General features: G+C 48.2%; 1 protein-coding gene across 1 annotated transcript in view; it reads right to left on the reverse strand.

The window, feature by feature from the left end:
* Positions 1–399: 399 nt before the first annotated feature.
* RALGPS2 (Ral GEF with PH domain and SH3 binding motif 2) overlaps positions 400–26,592 on the reverse strand; it is a 200,701-nt gene continuing 174,508 nt past the window's right edge. The window contains exon 19 of the mRNA XM_047076945.1: positions 400–694. Within this exon, the coding sequence (XP_046932901.1) occupies positions 461–694 (234 nt within the window). The 3' untranslated portion in view covers positions 400–460. The remainder of the gene's footprint in view (positions 695–26,592) is intronic.

The raw sequence follows: 26,592 nt of genomic DNA on the forward strand, positions 1-26,592 counted from the left end.
AGAGTCTCCAAGTCTTCCCAAGCAGTGTAAGCAAACAACAGCCCAAGCTGTTGACGGCCCCTGGAGAACACCCCTTGGCAACAGACAGCCCCGCACCACCTGCCTTTCACTGGGGAGGCTTTCTCTGCCTGTGGTTCACGTTAGAAATTCTGACCCATGTGTCCAACCGACTGTTGGATGTTTCCATCTGAATGGAAACACCATGAACTCTATAGGTCAAAGCCAAACTCTCCCCTGACCCCTGAGAGACCTCTACGTCCACTTTGTTCTCTCTGTCTCTCGCTCATTCAGCGGCTGGTTCCGCCATCCTCCCAGAGACTAGAACAGGCACGTGGGATGCACCCTTGTCTATTCTATCCAGACACGAGGTCATTTCCAGCTCCCCATCTTCCTCCCCATTTCTGCCGCTCCCTTGGTTTGAGGGTCTCATTCTGAGCTGTCACAACGGACTCCTCGACAATCACCTTACCTCTGTCCTGTCCGTTCTCAAAGCCATCCTTGACCCTTGACCCTTGATTCCAGGGGAATCCATCCGAAATACGAAGTTGTTTGAGCACCCTGCCCCCACTCCCTTGGAGTGTACCGTGGAGAAAACAGTTGAAAACCAGTCGTTGCAGGGTAGTGTCCTTCTAAGGGGGAGGTGGTGATCCAGTGTCTGTGAGTGGGGAGATTGCTCTCTGTCGGCTTCCTTCCCCTGCAGGGAGGAGTGGGGAGAATAGGTGAGAATGGCTGAATTTGTGACTTACTGTTCAGGTCAGCACAGAGAAAGACTGAGTGGTCACTGAAGGTTCAGGCTGTAAAAAAAAGTAAAGAGGGGCGCCTGGGTGGCGCAGTCGGTTAAGCATCCGACTTCAGCCAGGTCACGATCTCGCGGTCCGTGAGTTCGAGCCCCGCGTCGGGCTCTGGGCTGATGGCTCGGAGCCTGGAGCCTGTTTCCGATTCTGTGTCTCCCTCTCTCTCTTCCGCTCCCCCGTTCATGCTCTGTCTCTCTCTGTCCCAAAAATAAATAAATAAACGTTGAAAAAAAAAAAAGTAAAGGAAGCTATAAGGCACATCTATTAAGTTGGAGAAGAGTGCTATGAACACCTTATCTTTAAAAGAAATATTTTTCAGGGGCACCTGGGTGGCTTAGTCGGGTGAGCGTCCAGCTGCAGCTCAGGTCATAACCTCCCTCACTCATGGGTTCGAGCCCCGCGTCGGGTTCTGTGCTGGCAGCTCCGAGCCTGGAGCCTGCTTCAGATTCTGTGTCTCCCTCTCTCTCCCCCTCCCCCACTCACGCTCTATCTCTGTCTCTCAAAAACGAGTAAACATTACAAAAAAGAAAGAAAGAAAGATTTTCCAGTTTCTGTTACCACCAAGGCGGCGCCCTTGCCCCCGTCGCTCACCCCCATGCTCACGTGCACCCCAGCCTCCCAGACTGTGGTCTCTAATATCATTCTCCACTACCAGGAATGAGGATTCCATAGAGACAGCTGATTCCTTGTCTTTAAGACGCAGGAAAAAAATCAGGATGGGGTCTGGAACATCTTGTTGTTGCCAGAAAGCAAGAATGCTTTCAAGAATGTCAAGGGCAGCGCTGCAAGGACAAAGGAGCCAAAGGGGTTCCTGAATCAAGCCCTGACCATTTGGGCATTAATTAGAAGAGGTTGAGCCAGAGAAGGAACGCGGGTTTGCTACAATACTCCAAAAACAAAACAAACAAAAAAACCTTAAAAGTATACAGACAAGTGGCTGGAGGTAAAAAAAAAAAAAGGGTGAATAGAACGGGCTATGTTAATTTGTATTGACTTCAGTAAGTGGGGCATTTCATGTAAACAGGTCTTTTGTTTCTTCTACTAATTATAAATCTGTTTATAAAAGAGAGAGATGTGCTTGTTTCTCTCTGTGAAAGCAAGAAAGAATAAATACAGGGAACTCTGAGTCAGCTAAAGTCAGCTAAATTTTTTTTTTTTTTTTTTTTTTTTTTTTTTTTTTTGAGAAAGCAGGCACCTTCCCAGGACAGGGCTTCTCAATCCTGAGGTCACTAGGGATGACTCATTAGGGAGGGTCCCCCTGTGTTTGCAGTGGGCCTGGGAGGAGCAGTATCTGCAGAGAGTTGGTGCCTTCTTCCTCAGGGGATGGAAGTTCGAGATGGCCCTATAGGTGATAATACACCGCCAGCAAGGAGCCGCACGTTTTTAATAACGCTAACAGACCAGGGCAATATATCATGAGGCAACCCTGGCCAAGCAAGATGCCAATTCATCTCATTTCTGGGGGGAAAATACAATGCTGCAAAACTGAAAACCTTCCCTAAAGGTGTGGGCTTGAAAAGTCTTACTGAAGTAACAAAGTTTAATTATAAAAAGGAGACTGTCCATATTTGGATTCTTCTCATCAGACTTTGGAACCCAGGCTTACATCCTGACCCAGAATCAATTCTTCAACCACCCAGACTTTCACAAACTCCAGCGGTTTGAGGCGGTTCTTTCCCTTTTTCTTTTGGTCTGGTAAGGTTGTTAAAATCCCTAGGAAAGTAAAAATAGTATTTGGTAAAAATCACTGAAATCCTAGGAAGGTGTCAAAATTGGCACCCCGGGAAGGTGTGGAGTTTAGGATGAGACAGAAAGTGAAATCCACATCATTAGCACTTTTTTAACAGGTTTTGATATAAAGGCATGAAGCGGTTTTGGAATTGCGATGTTTTGTATAGTTAATGCACTTAGAGCTTTTAGAAGGATCTGCTGCATTGAATTTGTGAATTTAATTAAATGTTTGGAGGTGTTTCTTTAACTTGGCGATCAACGTTAAATGTGAAAATCCAATGTGCTAAATTCATGAAGTCTTAAAAAAAAAAGACTTTATTTCTTAGAACAGCTTTTGGTTTACAGTGAAACTGAGCAGAAAGTAGAGAGTCCCCATATACTCCCCTCCCCGTGATGACACACGGTCTCCGAATGCTCTCAGCTTCCCGCAGAGTGGTACTTTTGTTACAGTCAGTGGACCCATACTGACACATCGTTATCAACCAAAGTTCAGGGTCGACATTAGGGTTCACTCTGGGTGGTCTTGGCAGTCTTTGGGTCTTGACAAATGTATAATAACATGTATGCACCATTGTAATGTCCTACAGAATAGTTTCACTGCCCTAACCATCCTCTGGGCTTGGTCTATTCATCCTTCCCTCCCCACTAGTCCCTGGCAACCACTGATCTTTTGTTGTATTTTATTTTGTTTTAATTTTATTTATTTATTGTGAGAGAGAGAGAGTGCGGGAGGGGCAGGAAAAAGACAGAGAGGGAGAGAGAGAAACCCAAGCAGACTCTGCACTGACAGCGGGGCTTGAACTCATGAATTGTGAGATCATGACCTGAGCTGAAATCGAGTCAGACGCTCAACTGACTGAGCCACCCGGGCGCCCCAACCACTCATCTGCCTACCGTCCCGGTAGTTTTGCCTTTTCCCGACTGTCAGCTACTTAGAATTGTACAGTAAGTAGCCTTTATAGTTTGGCTTCTTTCATTTAGTAACATGTGTTAAAGTTTCCTCCACGTCTTCATGGCTCGATAGCTCTTCCTTCCCCACCCCCTTGCAGGCTGAATAATATTTCATGGTCTAGATGGGCCACAGTTGGTTCATTCATTCACCTACAAAAGGATATTTTGTTTGCTTCCAGGTTTTGAAAATTATGAATAAAGCTGCTATAAATATCTGTGTATAAGTTTTTGTGCGGATGGAAGTTTTCAACTCCTTTGGGTAATTACCAAGGAGTACCTTGCTGGATCGTAAGAGAGTATGTTCAATTTTGTAACAAACTGCCAACTGTCCTCCAAAGCGCGGATTCCATTTTGCATCCCCCCTGCCCCCCACAGCGATGAATGAGAGCTCCTGTTATCCTCAACCTCACCAGCATTCGTTGCTGCCATTGTTTGGGGTTTGGGCCATTCTAATAGGTGTGTAGAGGGAACTCGTTGTTTACAGTGAATTTGATTCGGAAATGAAAACCAAGAACACATGCCAGTTAGAATGGCTAGCGTAAAAAACACAAGAAGCAACAAGTCTTGGTGAGGATGTGGAGAAAATGGAACCTGTGCACTGTTGGTAGGAATGTAAATTGGTGCAGCCACTCTGAAAAATGGTATGGAGGGTCCTCACAAAACCCAAAACAGGAGCACCGTACAATCCGGTAATTGCACTTTTGGGTATTTACCCAAAGAAAATAAAAACACTAACTGGAAAGATATATGCACCCCTATGTTCATTGCCCCATTATTTACAACAGCCAAGATATGGAAGCGGCCCGAGGGTCCATCCATAGATGAATGGATCCAGAAGATGTGGAATATTACTCAGCCATAAAAAAGAACCAAATCTTGCCATTCACAACAACATGGATGGACCTGGAGTGTATTATGTTAAGTGAAATAAGCCAGACAAAGACAAATAACGTGTGATTTCACTTATATGTGGAATCTAAAAATATGGCAAACACACAGCAACAACAAAAAAGAGAGAGAAACACACTCATAAATATAGAAAACAAACTGGTGTTTGCCAAGAGGGAAGGGGGTGGGGGAGGGGGGAAATGGGTGATGGGGGGGATAAAGGGGTACAAATTTCCAGTTGTAAAATAAGTCATGGGGATAAGAAGTGCAACCTAGGGAATATAGTCAATGATACCTTCATACACCAATCGTGGTGAACATTCCATAACATATAAAATTGTTGAATCACTACGTTGTATACCTGAAATGAATTTAATATTGTATGTTAACAATACTTCAACTAAGTTTTTTTAATGGCATTAAAGCCTGTGTCAATAGTCAGCATCCCTCTCCGTGCCCAGAGGTCCTTCGGACTTGAACTAACCCTCAGTGGTCTGAATACTACTCACCAGGCAGTGTGGGCCTGAGTGGGGATGGGGGGGTGGTGGTGAAGAGGGGCCAAGTTACTCCTGGTTGCAGATAGGATGACTTAGGGAGGAGGGTTAAGGGCAGAGAGAGTAGGCCAAGGTTGGAGAGAGGGGGACAAAGAAATACGGTGGAGAATAAAACTCAGGATGGTGGCCAAGAAAAATTTAAGAATGGGCAGCTTAGTATTTTGTTTGACGGGACGAGCATTGCTGTGATGTGCCCCGTTTCCACGAGGCTGCACTGTGTGGGTGTGGGGGTGTTTTGCGTGGAACTCCAGGAGAGGTGACTGAGCTCCACACCTGTGTCCCGGAGGCATGGAGAAGGACCAGCTGTGGGCAGGGAGAGGGAGGAGACCAATAGCCTGTGGTGGCAGCCTGTGGTCGAGTAACTAGTGCGGGCCCCTCTCCCCAGGGACATAAGGAAGGCCAAGAGGATTTCTATGTGGAACTGGCCCTCATCAGCCAACAAGCCGATTGTTCCATTTTCAAGATTTTCTGTGAGTTGGTTATTGAATTACTGGCAGGGAGAAATCTGCCCTGAGGCATTTGCACCACGCAAGTTGGTGTGCCAACGTTACGGGTCAGCAACCTCCCCAACTCTGCTCACGGCTGCCAGTTAAACGGTGACCAGCACACCATGGCAGGGAGGCCATTTGTGATCCGGCTCCTCGCCCCTCTCTCGAGGCTCAGCTCCTGTCACATCTTGTTTTTCACACACCAGAAATGCCAGAGGACACGAAACTCCTGGCTCCCGGCCTTGTGCAAATGCTGTCCCTCTTTCCCTGACTGCACTCCATTTTTTAAGTCACCTCCTGGGGAAAGGCTCCACTCCAGGGCTGGATGTGTGAATTCCCAAGGAAAGTGTCTTGACCCTGTGGGGTCCTCCCTCCCGTCCTGTCCCTCCAGCTCGAGGCCCTTGAGATGGGCCTGTGGACTCTTCATTTCTGCGTCAGGAGAGCCTGGCGTGGGGCCAGAACCTCTCTGAACTTCTACAGCGTGATCTCCCAGGATAGGCTTAGTCTTATTTTTTTTTTTTGTAAGTTTTTTTTTTTTTTATGTTTATTTTTGAGACAGAAACAGAGCATGAACGGTGGAGGGTCAGAGAGAGGGAGACACAGAATCTGAAACAGGCTCCAGGTTCTGAGCTGTCAGCACAGAGCCCGACGCGGGGCTCGAACTCACGGACCACAAGGTCATGACCTGAGCCAAAGTCGGCCGCCTAACCGACTGAGCCACCCAGGCACCCCTGGGATAGACTTAGTCTTTTTTTTTTTTTTTTTTTTTTAACGTTTATTTATTTTTGAGACAGGGAGAGACAGAGCATGAACGGGGGAGGGTCAGAGAGAGGGAGACACAGAATCCGAAACAGGCTCCAGGCTCTGAGCTGTCAGCCCAGAGCCCGACGCGGGGCTCGAACTCACGGACCGCGAGATCGTGACCTGGCTGAAGTCGGACGCTTAACCGACTGCGCCACCCAGGCGCCCCTAGACTTAGTCTTTAAGGACAGTCACGGTAGGACCGTAGGACCGGAAGGGGAAAGATGCTGCCATCTTTGAATTTAGAGGGAAATTCTCCAGTGCTTCCCGGATGCGGTGTGCTGAGGGACAGCGAGCGCAGGGTCAGCTTTCAATGACAGAGGATGAAAGAGGAGGCCTCCTGATGACTGCTGAGGCCTGGGGCTTCTCCAGGTGGCAGCAGTGGCCTTCGGTCCCACCCATCCTGCAGCGCACTGGGCTCCAGGCCTCTGGGTCGGCTCCAAGGTGTCAGCACCCGGGCCCAGGCCTTGGCTGCCCGCTGACTGAGTCGCTCCCAGCCAGAGCCACTTTCCGACCCCGCAGACTTGTCAGCAGGATTGGAAATGGTGACTTGGATGAAAAACTTAAACTGCAGGGGAATTTTTCAGGGCTGCAGAGAGAAGAGCTCCTCTTGAGGCTTTTGACTGGGTGGCCCCCTGGATGGCTCTGCCTCCCCTCTGGTCAGGGAGACGTGGGTCCCGTGGGTCCCGGAGGACAGCAGCCCTGAGGGGAAGGGCAGGCGGAGACGGGGAGGGGCCGGCAGAGAATCTTCCCTGATGCTGTTTCCTACTCTCTCAAGGCAATGCCCCATTATAAACACTGTTTGCTTCAGAATCCTAAATGTCGTCTAGAAATCTTATTGGCATTTTTGGGAAGATACACGAACCAGTCTTCCTGGTGGGGGTAGGGCTTCGTCTCTCCACCCCAGCAGGAGACGGCTTAGAATAAAGTAGAAAGCTGAGAGTCAAGACCGGCAGGCAGGTCATGCCCCACTGGGGACAGCCAGGAGGCAGGCCAGGTGCTGTCCCCCAACCTGGGCCTGGGGGTTGGGACGCGCACGTGAGCTGCCTTACCTCTCTGAACGTGGATTTTCCTCAGAGTGGCCAAGATGTCTTTTCCTGGAAAGCCACGAGCCTGTTTTTCCTGAATCTCTCATGCCCATGTAGGCCTGCCCTCCTTGATAACACCATTGCCTCAGGGCCTGGGGTGTGTGTGTGTGTGTGTGTGTGTGTGTGTGTGACCTGGTAACTTCCAGAAACTTCTGCTCAAAAGAACCCATCTCTGGGGCAGGTGTGGCTGCCAGGAGAGTGCTGGGAATATGAAATCCCTCAGCAGGTTTGCTCTGAGGGCTGAAAGCAACTCAGTGGTTTTACAGGATCTGGGGGAGCCCTTGGTTATTCTTGTCCTTCTGGCCTGAGCAACTCAAGCATCATTTGTCAACTTGTGTCTTCCTTCTCTCTTCTATGGGTCATTAGAGCAGGTGCTAAGATAGGTCACAGTCCGGGGGTGCCTCGGTGGCACCCTCAAGTGTCTGACTCTCCATCTCAGCTCAGGTCATGAAGTCACAGTTTGTGAGTTCAAGCCCCGCGTCGGGCTCTGCACTGATGGCTCGGAGTCTGCCTGGGATTCTGTCTCTCCTCTCTGCCCTTCCCCCACTTGTGCTCTCTCTCTCTCTCTCTCTCTTTCAAAATAAATAAACTTAAAAAAAAAATAGGTCACAGTCCTGTCGCAGCCACCTGAACAAGCCACAGCCCCAAGGCAGAAGGACGGAACTCCCTTTATGACTTGTGGACCTCGTGTGTCCCTCGCGCTTGTTGTGGCTCCTGACACGGGTTATAACCCTGCAAACAGGTGCTGGGCACCTCCTGTGGGCCAGAGATTGTGCTAAGCTATGTACAGGCGCCATCTCATGTAATGTCGCCACGGTCTTGTGAGGAAGGGAAGTTCTATGATCACCATTTTCCAGGTGACAGAAGTGAGGCTCAGACAGCTATGCAGCTGGAGGCCTGGATGGTGAGTAGAGCCACGATCTGAACTCCCGTCTTTCAGACTCGGGCCGGGGGGGGGGGGTGGTGGTGGGCAATACTGCCTTCCCGGGACTGGCAAATTCAGGCTGATTCTAAAGTTCGAGTCCAACTTGGACTGGTCTTTGGACAACTGACAACGCTTACAATATCCGTCTCCTTTTGAGGAGGGAGGAAAATGCCATCCCTGGAACATTTCTATCGATTCATTACCAAGAGGTTAAATTCAGTGTAAAGTGTACCAGCTACTGACCCTGAACTTCTGCCTTGACCTCCCTCTACAACCGGTTTCCCCACGGCCACTTACCTGCTGAGTTCTATGTTGAATCATCTGAAATTGATGTTGTTATAGGTAAAACTAGCAACTTCCTGTGATTCAAGCTAACAGTAGACATTGCAACTTGAAGAGCTCTCGCGTACCTTGATGTTATTTAAGTTTCCATTTATTATTCTGAGAGGGTGTGCGTGCGCGCACGTGCACGAGTGGGGGCGGGGCAGAGAGAGAGGGAGACAGAGAGCATCCCAAGCAGGCTCTGCACTGTCAGCGTGGAGCCTGACACGGGGCTCGAACCCACAAATGGCGAGATCACGACCTGAGCTGAAGTCAGACGCTCAACCGACTGAGCCACCCGGGCGCCCCAAAGCTTTCACCTACCTTTGCTGCTCCACCTCCCTCGGTCCCCAACCAACAATCCCTCTTATCCAAATTTCGCCCTCACTTCAAGGTTTAGCTTAAATAATGCCACTTCCTCCAAGAAGTCTTTGCTGAACTCCATCTGGAAATCATCTTTCCCAAACGTCCGTGGCATCTTACCCGCACCCCTCGTCACCATTCTCCAGGCACGGTGGTTGTCTACACGTACGTGCTTTTTTCTGATGAAGGAACCATGTCTAATTTATCTCCATCTGGCTGGCTCTTCAGCATAATATCCGGCACTTTGTAGGTGCTTTTTAAGAGTTGAGCTCAGTAATGTGACCTTCTGCTCCTTGTAGGGACAGTGTCCCAGGGCTCCACACCATAGCTTGTGGGAGCATCTGAGAAGGGAGCAGCGTGGGAGGCAGTACCTGCCCCTCAACATCCACCTCCGTGACCCTGGGAAGGGGGGCCCAGGAGCCCTCTCTGGGTCACACTGAATACAAGAATCAGACGAGGATGATGTGCCAGAGACAAGGCTCCCTTGATGTCATCCCACCTCAGAGAAACTTCTCCCAAATCTGGCCAGGGTGGCAGAACCATGAGCCTCAATTTTGGTCACTGCCTTGGGTACAGGCTTAGGATGTGGTCTGCAGGCCAGGGAGTCAGAAGACAGGCGACCCTGCACGGTCCCCCACTGATGACTTTCTGGAAAGGATCCCCTAGCAGCCCTTACCCAGTGAATTCGTATTTCCTCCCGACAGGCCATATCCACACACAGACCCTGCTTTCTCTCTAGAAAATGTTGCTTGCGGAAGACCGCGTGCCCTTGACTAAGCTCATCTTGAACCCAACAGGGCTGTGGTTTTCATTTCATATCTCCTGGCTGTCCCTCCCTCCCTTTCTGAGAGCATGACTGGGAAATGAGGAGGAAGGCAGGATTTTAAATGGCTGATGATCTCCATCTCCTCGTGGCAGCCGCCCAGCGTGGACTCTGGATCCGGGCCACCGAGCCAGCATGGGGAAGAAATGAGGCGAGGGGGCAGAACGCAAGCAGAGACCCCGGCTCCTGGGTCTCCTGCACACCAGCTGTGCGACTTTGGGCAGCAGGGCCCCTCCTGATTCCTCTGCACCCCGCTTTCACCACCCGCAACAGACAAGGGATACATCCCCCCCCCCACCTTGCCCAGGGCATACATTAGAATGCAGATGATGCAGGTGATGCTTCTGGAGACAATTCTGGGGCACAAGATCCAACCCCGACCCATATAAGAGTACTCTGAAAAATCATAAAGTGCTGTATAAACTCAGTATCCATTCATTCCCTAACTCCTTTGTCGAGAGCTTGGGAAGTGCTGTCAGGCAAGGTGAGTGGTGCTTGGGGGACCAAGTGAGAGTTCCTCATCAGTCAGACAGCAGTGGGGGGCACAGACAGACAGACAGACGGATTTACCAGCGCTAGACAGAGACACAGGCCAACAGGAGCGTGAAAGAGATTGGGGATCGAGGAACCTATAAAGTGGCTCCTTGGAGAAGGGGGCTCCTGCTGAATGTGGAGACTTGGTAAGCAACTGGATGAATGGGGTCAGGGAAGCCGGGGGGTCTGGATGACCACCGGCTAAGGGCAGCCAGTGAGGGTCCGGTGCCATTTTCAGAAATGGGGATGCAGGAGGAAATCAGCGTGGGGGAAAAAGAGGAGTTCTTTTTCTATGCATCCTGAGTTTCTCTCCTTTTAGGCGGCAAATAGCTTTTCCCTCCCTTGTACCAATAATTTGTTTCATTGCAATTTGTTTCGTTGCCCCCCAAAACAAAACACAAACACACAAAAAAGCAGGACGCAGAAGAGCATCCAAGTGAATGGATTCCTCTTAATTCTGCACTCAGAGCGAGTCAATTAACCTACTGGTGAACGTTCTCCCAAATCTTTTTCCTGCGATCCCTAATTTCAAAAAACATAATTAGGAGTAGGGTATGATACTGTTTTTAAAACTCTTGGTGCCTAGCTGTATCCCAGATCAGTACACTCAGAATCCCTGAGGGGCTGGGGACCAGGCAGCGGTGCTTTTTAAAGCTTCCCGGATGGTCCGGATGTGCAGTCAGTGTCAAGAACCAGAACCCAAGAGACAAACTAGTACCAGACGGGGCAGCAAAGGCAGCCTCCTGCTGATTCCATGCTGGTGCTTGAAGGCTCCACAAAGAACTCAGAGATGTATGTAGCACCAAGCCCAGCGACCACAGGGCATTTCAGGCTTCTACCCAGAGGAATCAGACCAAATCAGGATTCAAAGAACTGAGGAAAAGACGGTATTTTCAGACCCTCCGCTCAAAACCTGGAGGCTTCCCCCTGGGTCATGGATGGTGGTGGAGTCCCTTCAGTGATGGAATTAATACCTTCACGTCTCCACCCTCGGGCTCTACAGCTGGTGGCAGGTGCTGGGGATGTTGTGAGCCACAGAGCAAGGTTAACTTCGGGTCCTAGCAAGAAAGGGATTATAAACTCCGGGAGCGGGCATCCGCCGTCTTGGAGAAAGAAGGTAAAGAGGGAAAAGAGAGCCTCCGATTCACACGAGAGCATCGGGTCCAAGAATTGTAAACATGTATAGGCTGCCAAACCTCACTCTAAATATATTCCAATGATCTCATGTTTTCATATGCAGCGCAATAAAAAGAGGCATTTTTATTCATCTTGGATGACAGCATTTTGAGCTTTTATGAGAGCGCTGTAGAAGTATTCGCGTAAGCAAGAACCGCAGTCAATATTTCAGCCGCTTAAAGTCACCACGACAGGCACTTTCAAGGTGCTGAACGGCAATTACGTATCTTCTCGCGAGTGGGACCCTCAGATGCCTTTCCCGACAGGGCAGCCAACCTCCCCCCCCCGCCCCGGGGTGGGGGAACCAGCCCCATCACAGATCCCCTGAGGAGAGCCAGGAGAGGCTCTGGAGGCCTCAGTGTGTATCCTGAGGTGATTAACATTTCGTTTTGGCCTCTTCATCTGCACGGACTTCATCTGTTCCTCGTTTTCTCCTTGGCCAAAGAGACCACGTCCAATGTCCTGAAGGAGAAGGCTGGAAGCTCTTCCTAAGCCCTTGTTGATGAAGCCCACTGAGGGGGCTTGTGGAGCGTCTCTCCTTCTGTGGCCATCTCTCACAATAGGAGAAAGGGACAGAGAGACAGAGAGACAGAGAGAGACAGAGAGCGCGCTCATCTCCGTCCTGCCTGACATCTGTGGAGCCTGTGTGATTCTCAGCCCTCACTGAGCTGAACAGCCAACCTCAGAACCGGGGGCCCTGTCGGGGACCTCCGCACCTTTGAACCCCTCCCCCCCAGAGCTTACCCTCGCCCTCGTCTGGAATCTGCGCTCCGGCCCTGTCTGTGCATAAATCAAGCAGCAGGGTAGAGCTCGGAAATATGACGAATACCTTGGCCGGCTCCTGCCTGAAAAGACGAGGGGGGAGGAGAGGGGATCTAAAGTAACCAGGCCTCGGCTGGAGGCACAGCCAGAATTTAGTGTTCCTGGAGCTGGCCCCGGCTGCTCAGACCCACGCCAGGGGAAGCTTCCCTGGGGGCAGCCCAGCGCTCCAGGCTCCGGAGGAGAACACCGCTCAGAAAGTCTTGGGCACTTCGGAGCCCTCACTGCGAGCCCGGGGACGGGGGCTTGGGGACGCTTTGTCTCAGCGGGGACGGCCCTCACAGCAGCCCCGGGTCTGGAGGCTGCCGTTCGCACAGGGAGCTCCCCGGAGGGGGTGTGTGATGCTCACGTGGGCACGGGTGTGCAAGGACGTGTGCTCACGTCGGCGGCCCGGGAGGCAAGAGCACCCACAACCCCCCCGGAGGACACAGTTGAGGGGTGTCTGCAGCCCGCAGTCTGGGGGATGCTCAGTGCTGCAGTGGTTGGGGTCTCCCTTCCTCGGGTTCCTGCCTCCACTAGGTTAACTGGTCCCCTCTAGTCGATTCTAGTAGGTGGGGACCCTGCTCTGTCTTCCCTGTCAGGGACAGCCCGGCAGGGAAAGCTGGGGGTCCTGGGGGTCCCCCTCCTGCCCCGGTGCCGGTCACAGGACCCACTGCAAGCAGCTCCCGAGTGACCAAGCTCCTCCGTGGGGTGCCACGGTTGTGACCGCACGTGACAGGGTTCAGGCCTCCGAGAGCTTCCGTCTAGAGATGCTTTGTGTTTTGTTCTGTTCTTGAGAATCACGGGGAGACGATTCCCGCTGCCGCTGGCCGAGGGTCCGGGCACCCGTGAATCTTGGGGGCCGAGCTGCTGCTTTTGCGAGGAGCTTTGGAGGGTTTAGGCTGCCACGGGCTCCAAGCAAACATGTACCAGAAGGGCTGCCTTCCCAAGGCCATCCATCAGTCACCTCAAAATATTCACTCCTCTCTCCAAACCCCCTCCACACTTAAAAGCATTTTTTTAATGGAAGTTTTCCTTTTCTTTTTTTAAGGGAAGGAGCACCGTGAGACCCTCACTGCAAGGAGACAGGCCATTACCACCACCCTCGCCCCTGGTGCCTCCGGGCCCCCTCCTAAGGGCAGTGTGGGTCCTCTGAGCTGGCAGAACACTTAGCTTTCCTCGGGCGGAGGCAGATCACCCAGTCGGGCCTCCGGCCAGGGCTTTCCTGTCACCAGAGCCACACTAATGCGAATACATTTTTCATTAGGAGAAAATAAAACTCACAAGTGACATCAACTGAAAAATGTTCTTTGAGAGCAAGTTATTTCCATTTAAAGCGAAGCACATGACAGCTGGTGACTTTTAATGGAAAGTAAAATTTGCTGGGCTGCCTTACTATCAAACCACTTGAGAATTTGTGTTTTTCATTTTCCTTTTTGGAGCAAGGCAACGCTTTGGAGTCCACAAGAGCAGATGAGGAATGGAAAGGTCTGGTCTGGTCTCTAATTATGGCCTTAAAAGACCCTGGACAATCCTCAGCAAAATCGTGTTCCAGAATCTAGGCGCATTAATTTCCTTTACCTTTCACTTGAAGCTCATTTAATAAGCTGCTTAGAAAACAGACTCTTCCGTCCCACTATTCACTTGGGCTCTATCCCAGTAGTTGTGTGTGTACCGAAAACTCTTTGCCATTTCTCCAGTTAATAGGAAATGTCTGGTACGAAGGGATCCAGTGGGTATTTGCTATGGATTATATGTTTGTGTCCTTCCCAAATTCGTATTGTGTAACCCTGACTCCCAATGTCCCAATGTGATGGTGGTTGGAGGAACCACCTTTGGGAGGGAATTCAGTTTAGATGAGGTCATGAGGGTGGGGCTCCCTTAATGGGATTAGTGCTTTTTTTTTTTAATGTTTATTTATTTTTGACCGAGAGAGAGAGAGAGCGCGCGCGCGCGCGCGCGCGCGCGCGCGCGCATGAGTGGGGGAGGGGCAGAGAGAGGGAGACATAGAATGGGAAGTAGGCTCCAAGCTGTCAGCACAGAGCCTGATGCGGGGCTCGAACTCACAGACCGCGAGATCACGACCTGAGCCGAAGTCGGACGCTCAACTGCTGAGCCACTCAGGCGCCCCTGGGATTAGTGCCTTTTTAAGAAGAGGAGGAAGAGAGACCAGAGCTTTCTCTCTTTCCACTCTGGTGGGCATATAGCAAGAATATAGCTGTCTTGGGGCACCTGGGTGGCCCAGTCAGTTAAGCCTCTTACTTCAGCTCAGGTTATGATCTCACAGTTCATGAGTTCAAGCCCTACATCGGGCTCTGTGCTGGTAGTGCAGAGCCTGCTTGGGATTCTTACTCTCTCCTCTCTCTCTCTGCCCCTCCCCTGCTCATGCTTTCTCTCTCAAAATAAATGAATACAATAAAACTTAAAAAAAAATACAGCTGTTTGTGAGGCAGGAAGAGATCTCTCACCAGGAACAGAATTTGCTAGCACCTTGATCTTGGACTTCCCAGCCTTTAGAACTGTGAGAGTCAGTCAGTAAATGTCTGTGAAGTCAGTCTATGGTTCTCTAAGACAGTATTCAGGTAAGCCAGGAGGTGCTCTGTTACCATGAACTCTAGGGGATGAACTATCTGAACACTTGAACACTTGAACTGAAAGAAAAACCATGGGATGCCAGACCTCTGTTTCAGGCCAATATGAATTCAGTTCCTCTTTCCCTCCAGAATCTTCTAGCACTTTTAGAATCCATAACACATTTGTTGTCTGTGTGGAGCAACAGAAGCACCTCCAGAATTTGGGGACATGGTCAGAAGGTGTCAGGTGTTGAAGGGAGAAACTAATAGAATCTTCACAACATGCTTGATATTTACCATCGGCAGACGCAGCCCGCAGCCCGCCCTAGAGGAAGTTTTGCAGATGCATTGCTGACGGTTTCACGGTTTGCAACATTAAGATTAAACCCGAAGTTTATTGGAAGGTTTATGTAATGACCAAGTAAATTGTAATAAGCCATATTACTTGAAGAGGATTAAATGAGTGGGTGTGAAACTTCCTGTATGGAGCCTAGAACAAGAGCGCTGAAGAGGAAGAACGTGGTTAGTGCTTATCCAGGGATGTCAAGGGGATATCGAGAAGGCATTCCGACTCGACTCCAATCCGGGCCACACACCCTTCAACACCTTTTCCCTGATTCCTGCTTAACAAGCAATTTTTGTGTAGTTTGCTGCTCTTTCCTGTTTGGTGCGTCATGCTAAGGATTGTTCTGTCTTCTTGGAAACTGACCCCTTTATCATTATAGAATGCGTTTCTTTATCTTTGATAACTTCCTTTGCTTTGAAGTCTGCTCTGTCTGAAATTAATGTCACTCTTCCCGCTTTGTTTTGATTAGGATCAGCATGGCATATTTTTCTCCATCCATTTATTTTTAATCTATTATGTGTCATTACACTTAAAGTAGGTTTCTTGCAGGCAACATATAGTTGCCTGTAAGAATCTATTCTGATGGGGGCTCCTGGGTGGCTCAGTCGGTTGAGCGTCCGACTTCGGCTCAGGTCATGATCTCACACTCCGTGATTTCAAGCCCCGCATCGGGCTCTGTGCTGACAGCCCAGATCTTGGAGCCTGCTTTGGATTCTGTGTCTCGCGTTCTCTCTGGCCCTCCCCCCGTTCATGCTCTGTCTCTCTCTGTCTCAAAAATAAACATTAAAAAAATTTTTTTTAATAAAAATAATAATAATAATAAAAAAGAATCTATTCTGATGATCTCTTGTAGCTCATTGGTGCATCTAGGCCACTGACATTCAAAATAATTATCGATACAGGTTGGATTAATGTCAGCCACACTTGTTACAGTTTTCTAGTATGTTGCCCTTGTTCTTTGATCCTATTTTTGTCTTCCACTCTTTTTCACATTTTATATAATTTCATTTTCTCTCCTTTCTTAGCATATCAATAATACTTCTTTTCTTCCACTTTTTTTAGTGGTTTCCCTAGCGTTTGCAATATACCTTTACAACAAACACAAGTTTACTTTCAAATAACACTATACAACTTCACAGGTAGTGAGTATCTTACAGGAACAAAATGATCCTAATTCTTCCTTCTTGTCCCTGTATCACTGCTGTGACTCGTTTGACTTACATGTAAGCATACACATGTGTGTGTATATATATATATACCAAATACATACATGAGCATAACATAATCTTAATACATTGTTGCTATTATTATTTTGAACAAACTGTTATCTGCTAGGTTAAGGATAAGAAAAATAAAAGTTTTAATTTTACCTTCACTTATTCTTCAATGGTCTTCCTTTCTTTATGTAGATGAATTTCCGACCTATTTTTCTTTTCTCGAAAGAACTGCCCTTAGGGGCGTCTGGGTGGCTCAGTCCGTTAACTGTTCGACTTCTGCTCAGGTCATGATCTTGCAACTTGTAGGTTTGGACCTTGCATCAGGCTCTGTTCTGACAGCTCTGAGCCTGGAGCCTGCTTCAGATTCTGTGTCTCCCTCTCTCTCTGTCCCTCCCCTGCTCACGCTGTCTCTCTCTCTCTCTCTCTCAAAAATAAATAAAACATTGAAAAAAATTAATAAGGAACTGCTTTTAACTTTTCTTGCAAGGCAGGTGTACTGGCAACAAATTCCCTCAGTTTTTGTTTGTCTGGCAACACCTTTATTTCTCGTTCACTTTTGAACAATAATTTCTCAGGATACAGAATTCTTGGTTGGTGGTTTTTTTTTGTTTTGTTTTGTCTTTGTTTTGTTTTTTTTTTTTATCTCTCAACACTTTTCTTGTTTGCATGGTTTCTGTGGAGAAGCCAGGTATAATTCTTAGCTTTGATCCTCTATAAGTAAGGTGTATCTTTGTGTCTTTTTCTTTTCCAGTAATTCAAAAGTAAGTTTAAGTGTTGATTTTTGTTGTTTCTGTTTTTTCTTTTTGCATCTGTCTTGCTTGATGTCCTCCAAGCTTTCTGGATCTGCAGGTTAGTGTCTAGCATTAATTTAGGTGAAATCCTCAATCATTATTGTTTCAAATATTTCTTCTGTTTTTTCTTTTTTCTCCTCTGGTACTCCCGTTATAAGTACGTTACACTTTTTGTTGTTGTCCCACAAGCCCTGGATGTTCTGGTCTGGGTTTGTTGTTGTTGTTGTTTTTAGTCTTTGTTCTCTTTGCCCTTCAGTTTCGGAGGGTTTTACTGAGATAGCCCCAAGCTCCGAGATTCTCTCCCCAGCTATGTCCAGGATCCTGGTAAGCCCATCAAAAGCATGCTTAATGTCTGTCACAATGTTTTTCGTTTCTAGCATTTCTTTTTGGTTCTTTCTTAGGATTTCCATCTCTCTGCTTACATTGCCCATCTGTTCTTGCCTGCTGTCTACTTCATCCGTTGGATCCCTCAGTATATTAATCATAGTTGTTTTAAATTCCCCATCTGATAATTCCAACACCCCTGCCATATCTGCTTCTGATGCTTGCTCGGTCTCCTCAAATTGTGTCCACTGACTTCTGTGTGTCTTGCAATTTTTTCCCTGATGGCTGAACACCAAGTTACTGGGTAAGAGAGATTTCTCTGAATAGTCCTTCAGTAATGTGGTGGTGAGGGGCAGAGAAGGGGGTATCCTATAGTCCTATGATTAGGTCTCAGCCTTTGGGTGAGCCTATGCCTCGGGACAGTGAACTTCGCGCATGTTTTTAATTTGTTTCCCTTTCCCCTCAGGGGGGACAGGAAGGCTAGAATCGGTTGGAGTTGGATATCGTCCTTCCCCCAGGTCAGGCAGGCTCTGATAACAACCCAGCAGGTTAAGCTCAGATTAACTAGTTTTCCCTGAGAGCAAGCCTTAAGAAGAGTGCTCGGTCACATTTCAGAACGGTTCCTTTTCCTCTCCCCATGCTGGAAGCATGAGGGGATTCTTCTCTGATATACGCCCTGGGTTCACCTGTCTCTCCAGTCTTGAAGGCAGTGGTTTGTCCAATGTCCTCCTTCTATGGATCCTAAATGAGTTGTTGCTTTTCCGGGTTCCTTTTACCTATTGTTAGGATGAAGTGACTTCCAAGCGCCCTTACACGCTGAACTAGAAATAAAAAGCAATTTTGAGAATGCTAATTCCGTTTTTCGGGTACGCAGCCGAAAGGGGTGCCCTAGGGAAAAACCGGAAAGGTACGTCCTTCATTGTAAGTTAGTTAAACTGGCATTCTGATTTTCCTATCAGTCTACTGTCAGTTTGGTTGGCAGGATTTCACCTCTCGGGGCCTGGGGAGTCCTGTGTGGACCGATTACATGAGGTTTCTGAGACCTGAAAGCCAAGGGCCGGATCTAGACCCAGACCTGCCCCGGGATGCAGATGTCCCGTGAGGCTCGGCTTGATCAGGAAGAGACAGCCGTGGAGCACATACCCGGACAACACCACGCCCGCGGCTGTCCCTGTCGCGTTCTCACTCGCTGGTAAGTTACTTTGTACAGATTTTATCTTGGGTAACCCCTTCCTCTCCACTTCTCCTTCCTTAGATTGCCACATTTTCTGCAGCAGGGACACTGCCCCTGCTCCATCATGTATTAAATGTATGGTGTCTCGGCCACAGGGAAACTCAATATATTGACTGACTTTATAAGCAAAGGCATTCGAAAAGGTAAGAAGTGCAAATATATCTTCTTTGGAATCTAACCGTAAAAAGCATAATAAAGCACGCTGACATGTTCTGTTGTTTGATCTCCCGCTTCTGTTTGAATGGAGTCTCACGCCAATCTACTTTCTCGAATGATGAGCAAGACATTCCTTTTACCATCCCTTTTCCATATTCTGTCCTATGGCTTTTGTTTTCATTCAGCCTGTCATTTACTTGTCATGAAAGAAGATGCTATTCAGGGCTGATCAGAGCTTGTGGGGTTTACATTTATTTAAAAAAAATTTTTTTTTTAACGTTTATTCATTTTTGAGAGACAGAACAGAGCGTGAGCTGGGGAGGGGTGGAGAGCGAGGGAGACAGAATCCAAAGCAGGCTCTGAGCTGTCAGCACAGAGCCCGATGCGGGGCTCGAACTCACTGACCGCGGGATCATGACATGAGCCGAAGTCGGACACCCAACCGACTGAGCCACCCAGGTGCCCCTTACATTTATTCTTTTTTTTTTTTATTTTTTTCAACGTTTTTTATTTATTTTTGGGACAGAGAGAGAGACAGAGCATGAACGAGGGAGGGGCAGAGAGAGAGGGAGACACAGAATCAGAAACAGGCTCCAGGCTCTGAGCCATCAGCCCAGAGCCCGACGCGGGGCTGGAACCCACGGACCGCGAGATCGTGACCTGGCTGAAGTCGGACGCTTAACCGACTGCACCACCCAGGCGCCCCCATTTATTCTTAATCATACAGTTACAGGTGATTATTGTAGCAAATCACCATTGTGAAACCACAAACCTCTTAAGCCTCCTGGAACAAAAAAAAAAATTGCTGAACTTGAGTCATAGTAACAGCATTGCCAGGCTTACCGTGAGGCCTGAGCGCCAACCTGGGAGAAGGAGCCTGCGCAGGTAAGAAGAGGCTTCAGACGGATGCACTAAAGGCAGGATTTTGGTTGCAACACTGGCTAGATGAGGGAGTTTGGGCAAGACCCTTCAACCAAGACTTAATTGCCTCATTTATAACAATGCGGAGAACAAGTCCTACCTCACAGGACGGATGTGAGGATTGCATAACATTTGTCAAATGCACAGCGTCCTATCTGGGCATACAGAGACGGATAAATGTTAGTTTCTCCTCTGCACGGGGCATTGAGTCAAATCTTACGTGAAGGGTCCTTCTAGTATTCTCAGGACTTAACCTCTCTAGCTGGGGCGCCAAAGCATCCTGGATTCCCATCCAGGCATCTGTTATAGCCTGGCTCCAGGACATCGGAGTATAAACACAAGGAGGGGGAAACAAAGTCTGTATGTGCAGCAATAGTCTAACATGAGGGGCTATGAAGTCACGTTCGCTGTCAGAACTCACCAAGTTCTGACCCCGCGTGAGAAAGTTGCCTCTGTCCAGCTTATCTCATGGGAAGCCCTGGAAAGGGATCGTACTTTCAACTTGCTTGATTGCACCTTCAGCCGTCTGCCAGGGTCTAACATTTCCCAGAGAGAGAGCAAAGCAGCCACTTTCCACAGCAGGCAAGTCCTCGAAAAGCGTGCTCATCACTCGGGAGGCATTAGTTTCAGCTGACCGAGGGAGCAGAACTGTCATTCTGGTGGCTCCCATCTGCTGACTGCTCTCCAGTGCCAGGCCCCGTGCTTTGCATTTTCCATGCATTATCTCATTCAACCTCACAATAACCTTAGGAATGAGGAACTGTTTCGTGCTGACCTTAAAGGCTTAGGAAGCTAAGTACAGTCGACAGAAGGGGACAATTGAAATGGGCATTTGAACGCGGAGGGGACTGGAAGGGGAGGTCCCACTTTTTCCCTGGAAAGGACGTCACGTTGTCTCTCAGGTCTGACAGCTCAGTGAAGCATCGTTGTGGGTTGTACTGCTCAGCAGAGCGCAGAGATCCTGGGTTCACGAGACGGAGGGACACCCTTTCTTCAAAATGCTTCTCGGTCTTTTTTCCAATGCTCCCACTTGGGGACAGACCCTCCTTGTCCCTCTTGGAGCGTGGCTGCTTCCTGCCTGTTCTCCCGGCCCCGTTCTCCAACTCCTCATCCTTGCAGTTCAAGTCCTCACTCAGCAGCTCAGCTCGAAGCCGTGTGTCCCACGGTGTGTCTGTCCTGCCACTTCTCAGCAGGGAACTCTTCCCTGGCCTCGGCTGCCTTCTTCCAGGCTTTGCTTTCAGACGAGATGGGGCACTTTCAGGGTGGTATGGTCGTAGACCAGGTCTTGCTTCCAGTTCTCCTCTGCCCTAAATCCTACCCACAGGTAAATCTCGTCCCTCCCATCCAACCTCCCCTGACTTCTCGGTCACCGTGCAGTGCTCTCCTCTGAAGCAGAACTTCCCTGGTCTGGCATGCACACGTGGCATTGCAGCCGTTCAGGATTCTTTGTGGATTCTTTGTGCTGACTTCTCTGTTTTGCATTTGTAGTGAGGTTGCAAAACGCCAGGGACCAATAGTGCAAGGCCCACAGGGAGGCTCGGGCCCTGCACAGCCACGGGGAAGAAAAAAAATTACATCTGCGTGTTGACACCGTGCGAATTTCTTTAGAAACTGTTATTAGCAAGAATAATTAAAACAGGAAGCTTCTGGGTTCTTCTTCCCTTGAGTCACCACATAATTAATCACAACATTACCTGTTTGTGCCGCTAGCTCTGGGCACCAAAATTGTAAGTTACAGCTCTGAAAGCCAGGGCCCACTAGGTTTGAGAACCACACTAATCAGAGTTTGAATCCCAGCTCCACAATATTCGTTAACCTCTAACTTTTCGGGGGTGTTTTTGTTTTTTTTTTTTAAGGAAGAATTATCCCTACCTTTATAGGGTTGTTATGAGGAATAGAGCTACTGCATATAAGATTATAACCAAGGCATCAATGATTATATGATGAATCAAATTGCTAAATTTTAGTGAAATACACTGGGAACTCAGAATGGCATCTGCAGGGACATAGTGAGGAGACACAGGGCAGGACTAGAGAATGGGCGGCCAGGAAAATAGCTGCTTCGTCATCTTGGCCTGGGGTGGGCTTGTGTTCCCAGTGCAGGGACAGGGTGATGGGGAGGTCGTTGCCTCCAGACAGCAAAGTGTGTTTTCCCAGTGATACGCCCTCTGCCTGAGGGCTGACGCAGTGCTGGTCTCATGCAGGTGACGGCTCACCAGGCACTTGGTCACTCCTGGTTCCTGGTTGCTTCTCGGCTCTCATGCTCCCACCCTGACTGGGGTGGGGGAGGGGTGGTCAGAGGCTGCCTCCAGGCCCCAGAAGCTGGCAGAGAGCAGGAGGTTAGCACAGACTAGTTTCTACTGGACATTCCCAAGTACATACTTTGCAAGAATAAAAGAGACTTCTTCCTAGACCGACTTGCTAACCAACAGGTGGACAATTAAGGCGTCGCAAGAAAAGTCCGTGGTAAAGGTTCAAGAAGCTGCTTTTCTTAAGCTCTGCACAGAGGTGCGGCGGGTTACATTTTTTGAAAGCAATTACATCGCTCCGGGCAGATGGAAGAACAACAAGTACGAGAGAGAACTTGATGCGAGCAAGACTTTTGGCTTTGTTTAGCGACTGTTTACTGGATACCATAGTAGCACGCCTCGCCCTGGTGTGGAGTGTGAGAGATGCCTCGTTAGCCAGCAGGGGGGAATGGAAATATTTGAGAATGAAAGCCTAATTATTTTAAGACACATCAAAACAAAAGCAATGAGGGAAACAATCTGGCTTTAACAGTTTATGAGAATTCGGCATCTCTGAAGAAGCTGGTGGTGGTAACAGAGGGAGCACTGGGCCTGGAGGGAGCAGGGGCTTCCTGTGGACACAAATCAAGCCCATGAGGAGGCGGCGGGAGTTCTGTGGGCCTCCCGCGGACTCAGGGACCAGCAGGGGCTCGGCTGCTTTACCCACATAAAGGAACAGAATGTTCCCTTTACAGAACTGCGGCTGACCAGGCTGACCAGGTGCTGGGGTGGAGGCAGCTCGGGCCCTGCAGCCACGGGAGGTGGCCCGGCCAGAGCACCCGTCCCCTGTGTGGGGGATTATATCACCACGGCCTGTGGAGATGGCATTTCCCCCTTCTTTAGTAAAAACGAAAACAAACAACCCCCCACCCCCAAGCAATAGGCATTTCTCTCCTTTGTTTTGAGATCATTAATATCACTGGTTGCACTTTTAAAAATTCACAGAGCAGGCACACAAGCAGAAATCTTGAGATTTCTCTAGTAAAGTATTTTTTGCAGCTACATCTTTCCTTGGCACACATACAAGTCTTAAAGGCAGCCTGCCTCTTTTCCCTTCATTTTTTCTCCTCTATCCCTTCTCTCTTCTCTCCCTTTTTTCCTTTATTTCCTTTTCCTTTCTCATCCTTTTTTTTCCTCTTTAAAAAAAAAAAAGGATTATCATTCTGCATGAGTCTAAAAGTGAGGCTCTTGTGGGCTTGGATTAATTCAGCAGCACAAGGAAATCATTAAGGACCTAGGTTCTTTCCATCTTCCCTTTTCTTTGAGGACAGCTTTGCTTTCTGGCCAGCTTCCTCTTGGTCATAAAGTGGGAGCCTCAGTTCCAGGGATCACATTACAACACCTAGGTCCATAACGAAAATGAGAGAAGAAAATCCGTCAAAAGGCTATGAGGAGTGATGGGGACTACAGTGGTCTGGAGCGAATGCCCCTGCCCAAGGCATTCAAATACAGAACAGTATTTTTCCCCTGTTGCTTCAGAATACTTTTGTTGTTAGAGGGGAAAGGGGGATCACGGATGTTCTGAAATAATTCCTGAGAGTAAACACACTGTTGTGAGCTTGGAACAGTTACTGATCTACTCTTGCAGAAATCAGCCCTGAGTCCAGGGAGGATGGTGACCTTCCGGAGATCGGACGATGGTGAAGCCTGCCTCAGCCTCACCTCATGCTTCCGCAGTGGCTGCTGTCCGGTCACGAGTTCTGCCTCCCGGGCAAAATCCCAAGCTTCTATACACTGAGGGCGACAGGCCCCTTGGCACTCTCCCATCACCTGTGGTCACGCTCTGGATGACACCCCGTCACACTCAGTTTAGGATGGGCCCTCTGGTGCTCCCTTCTAACCCAGTTTCTAAGTTCCAGTGGTTCCTAATGTGCGGACTACACTTTGCATCAGCACCACGTGGGACCTTGTTAGAAATGTACATTGTTAAGACTTACCCTACACCTGCTGATGCGGAAACTTGGTGGTGGTGGGGGACCCAGATATCTGTCTTAACAAGCCCTCCAGGGGCTCTGGTGCCCTCTGAAGTTTGAAAGCAACTGTTCTAAAGTTTCTGGCAGGTTTAGACACCAACAACCTAAATATTGGCTTTCAACCCTGGCTACACATTCATGTCATCTGGGAGCTTGAAAAAAATTATTAATGCTTGGATCATACTCTCCCCGCCCCTCCCCAATTATTATATTCTAATTGGTCTAGTGTGGAGCCTGGGCTTCGGGATTTTTAAAAGTTCTCTGGATGGTTCTAAATTGCAGCCAAGGTTGAGAACCACTGATCTAAATAAATATGAAGGGAGACAATTATACTACAAATGATTAAGTAGAAATCAAAGAGTGAGACACATACACTGAAACGAAATGAAAAAAAAAAAAACCCCACTAATGTGACAGGTTAAACTGTAAAAACAGAAGTATAAGGGAAGAGAGAGGATTTGGGTTAGATATTGTTGGAGATATCCCACTCCCAAGATTTAAATGAGGCTGGAAAGCTCATTACCTCCTCTGGCAACATGTATACATCAGTGGTTTCTAAATACTGTGGGTTAGTGTTACTTGAAAAGTCCCCTTTACTGCTTCAAAACACACAACTCACTGTGTTATGAAATACTCTCAATATGTGATATGTTCCCTTAACTGTCCTTTTCCCTTTTCCGTGAGTTCTGATAGAGGGAGCAGATAAATGAGTTTGAACTATAACAGAGAGCCTCAAGTCCCCATCAGAACAGGAAGGGACCCTATGAAAGTCCCTTTAATGCAGAAGGCCCTCCTGCCCCCAGTCAGCTCAAAGCACAAAGGGCATCCACAGATTACTTTAACCAATGTGAAAACACAATATAAGCCTCTTCTTAAAGAAGGAAAAACATGAAACTAGAAATGAGCATTTCTTTAAGGAGGGGTATCAGTTTTACTTTAGCAAAACTAAGGAATTACTACATTTCTGCTACCCAAGTGCAGTAAATTACCTTCATTTGAAGAGAGACCTAAAACTTCATTAGCTGTTATGGTAGCAAGTTAGGGTAGGGTCAAAGGTCTCCAACCTGCACCAGGCCACGCTCTGGACTTTTTCTTAGGTTGTCTATCCCAAAAATCCAGTGAGATGTGACCACACTCAAAAGTATAGCCATTTACCTCTTAATAGAAATTCCAACCCCCCTGTTTGTGAGGTTACGATTTAAAGTGCAATTAAGGTTGCAAGAGGTCACGAAACATGGCTGCTACTCAAATGAATGGTTGGCACAGTGCATCCATGGATTCACAGTGAATCTCCAGGTGTTTCTTCCACAACTAATGGCACAAGGTCCTGTTTTATACTAAAATCTCAGAGCAGTTTCTGGCAATAAAAACAGCAGCTTGCTTATCTTTCTGTTGTAACAGCTTAACATAGATGCTAATAGTTTCTGAACCTAAACTGGATGAAAAACCGGACTCTCACAATTAGGCAGTAACAGAACAGATTCAGCAATTGTTACTTCTTGCTGAGCTTGGGCCATGGGCAAATCAGTCCACATCAAATTCAGCTTTTAACCTGTACCAGGCACCAGCCTCAGACTGATTTAACCAATCTAGGGTGGTATTCAGAAATCACAGTTTTATTTTCAATTTTGTCACTGTTATATTATTTTTTAACGTTTATTCATTTTCTAAATCATTTTGATACAGTATGAGCGGGGGTAGGGGCAGAGAGAGAGGGAGACACAGAATCTGAAGCAGGCTCCAGGCTCTGAGCTGTCAGCACAGAGCCCAATGGGGGGTTTGAACCCACAAACCGTGAGATCATGACCTGAGCCAAAGTCAGGCACTTAATGGACTGAGCCACCCAGGTGCCCCTTGTCACTGTTTTAAATAGGCACTGAGGTGGGTGAAATACTGTTCTTAATACTCAACAATAAATGGGGGTTCTTTTACAGGTGGCTTTTCTTCATGTTTTTCTCAACTTGCCAGTTTGTCTGTGGTGAATATACATGGCTTATTTATTTGGTTTCAGGTTTACAAGAAGATACTTCTTAGTTTACTGTGACTTAACTTAGCAAAGATCCACTCTTGTTCTCTTTAAAACTTCCCCTTCATCCCTAATCCCACTCCCTGTACCAGAGTTGAAGAGCAGAGTGTGTAATAGGGATACCAACATAAACACCAATAGCGCTTCTTACGGGCTAGGTAGCCCTGCTCTAGGGGCCTGAGAGGCACGAGCTAAGCTGAGCCTCACAACTCTGTAAGTGGGTTATTAGGTACATTTTATAGGTGAGGAACTTGAGAAAGAAGGCTGAGTCGTTTGCTCAAGGTCATGCAGTAAGGGACCCAGTGCTGGATTGCTCTATATACAAATATATTTCCCCGATACTGTCCACAAGATCTCTGGCATGGTTCCACCAGCTTACACCTTTACCTGTTTGCCTGACAATTCTGATTTTTCCTGGTCTCACCATAACTGGTATTATCTGCTTATTTTTCACCAGTTTGACAGATATAATGTGACACCTCTCTGGTGATTTACTTTGCATTTCTCT

This window comes from Lynx rufus, unplaced genomic scaffold (genome assembly GCF_022079265.1).
Source record: "Lynx rufus isolate CCGP_SWC_20201006 ecotype Redwood Valley unplaced genomic scaffold, mLynRuf1.p SCAF_15, whole genome shotgun sequence".
Classification (NCBI taxonomy): Eukaryota; Metazoa; Chordata; class Mammalia; order Carnivora; family Felidae; genus Lynx; species Lynx rufus.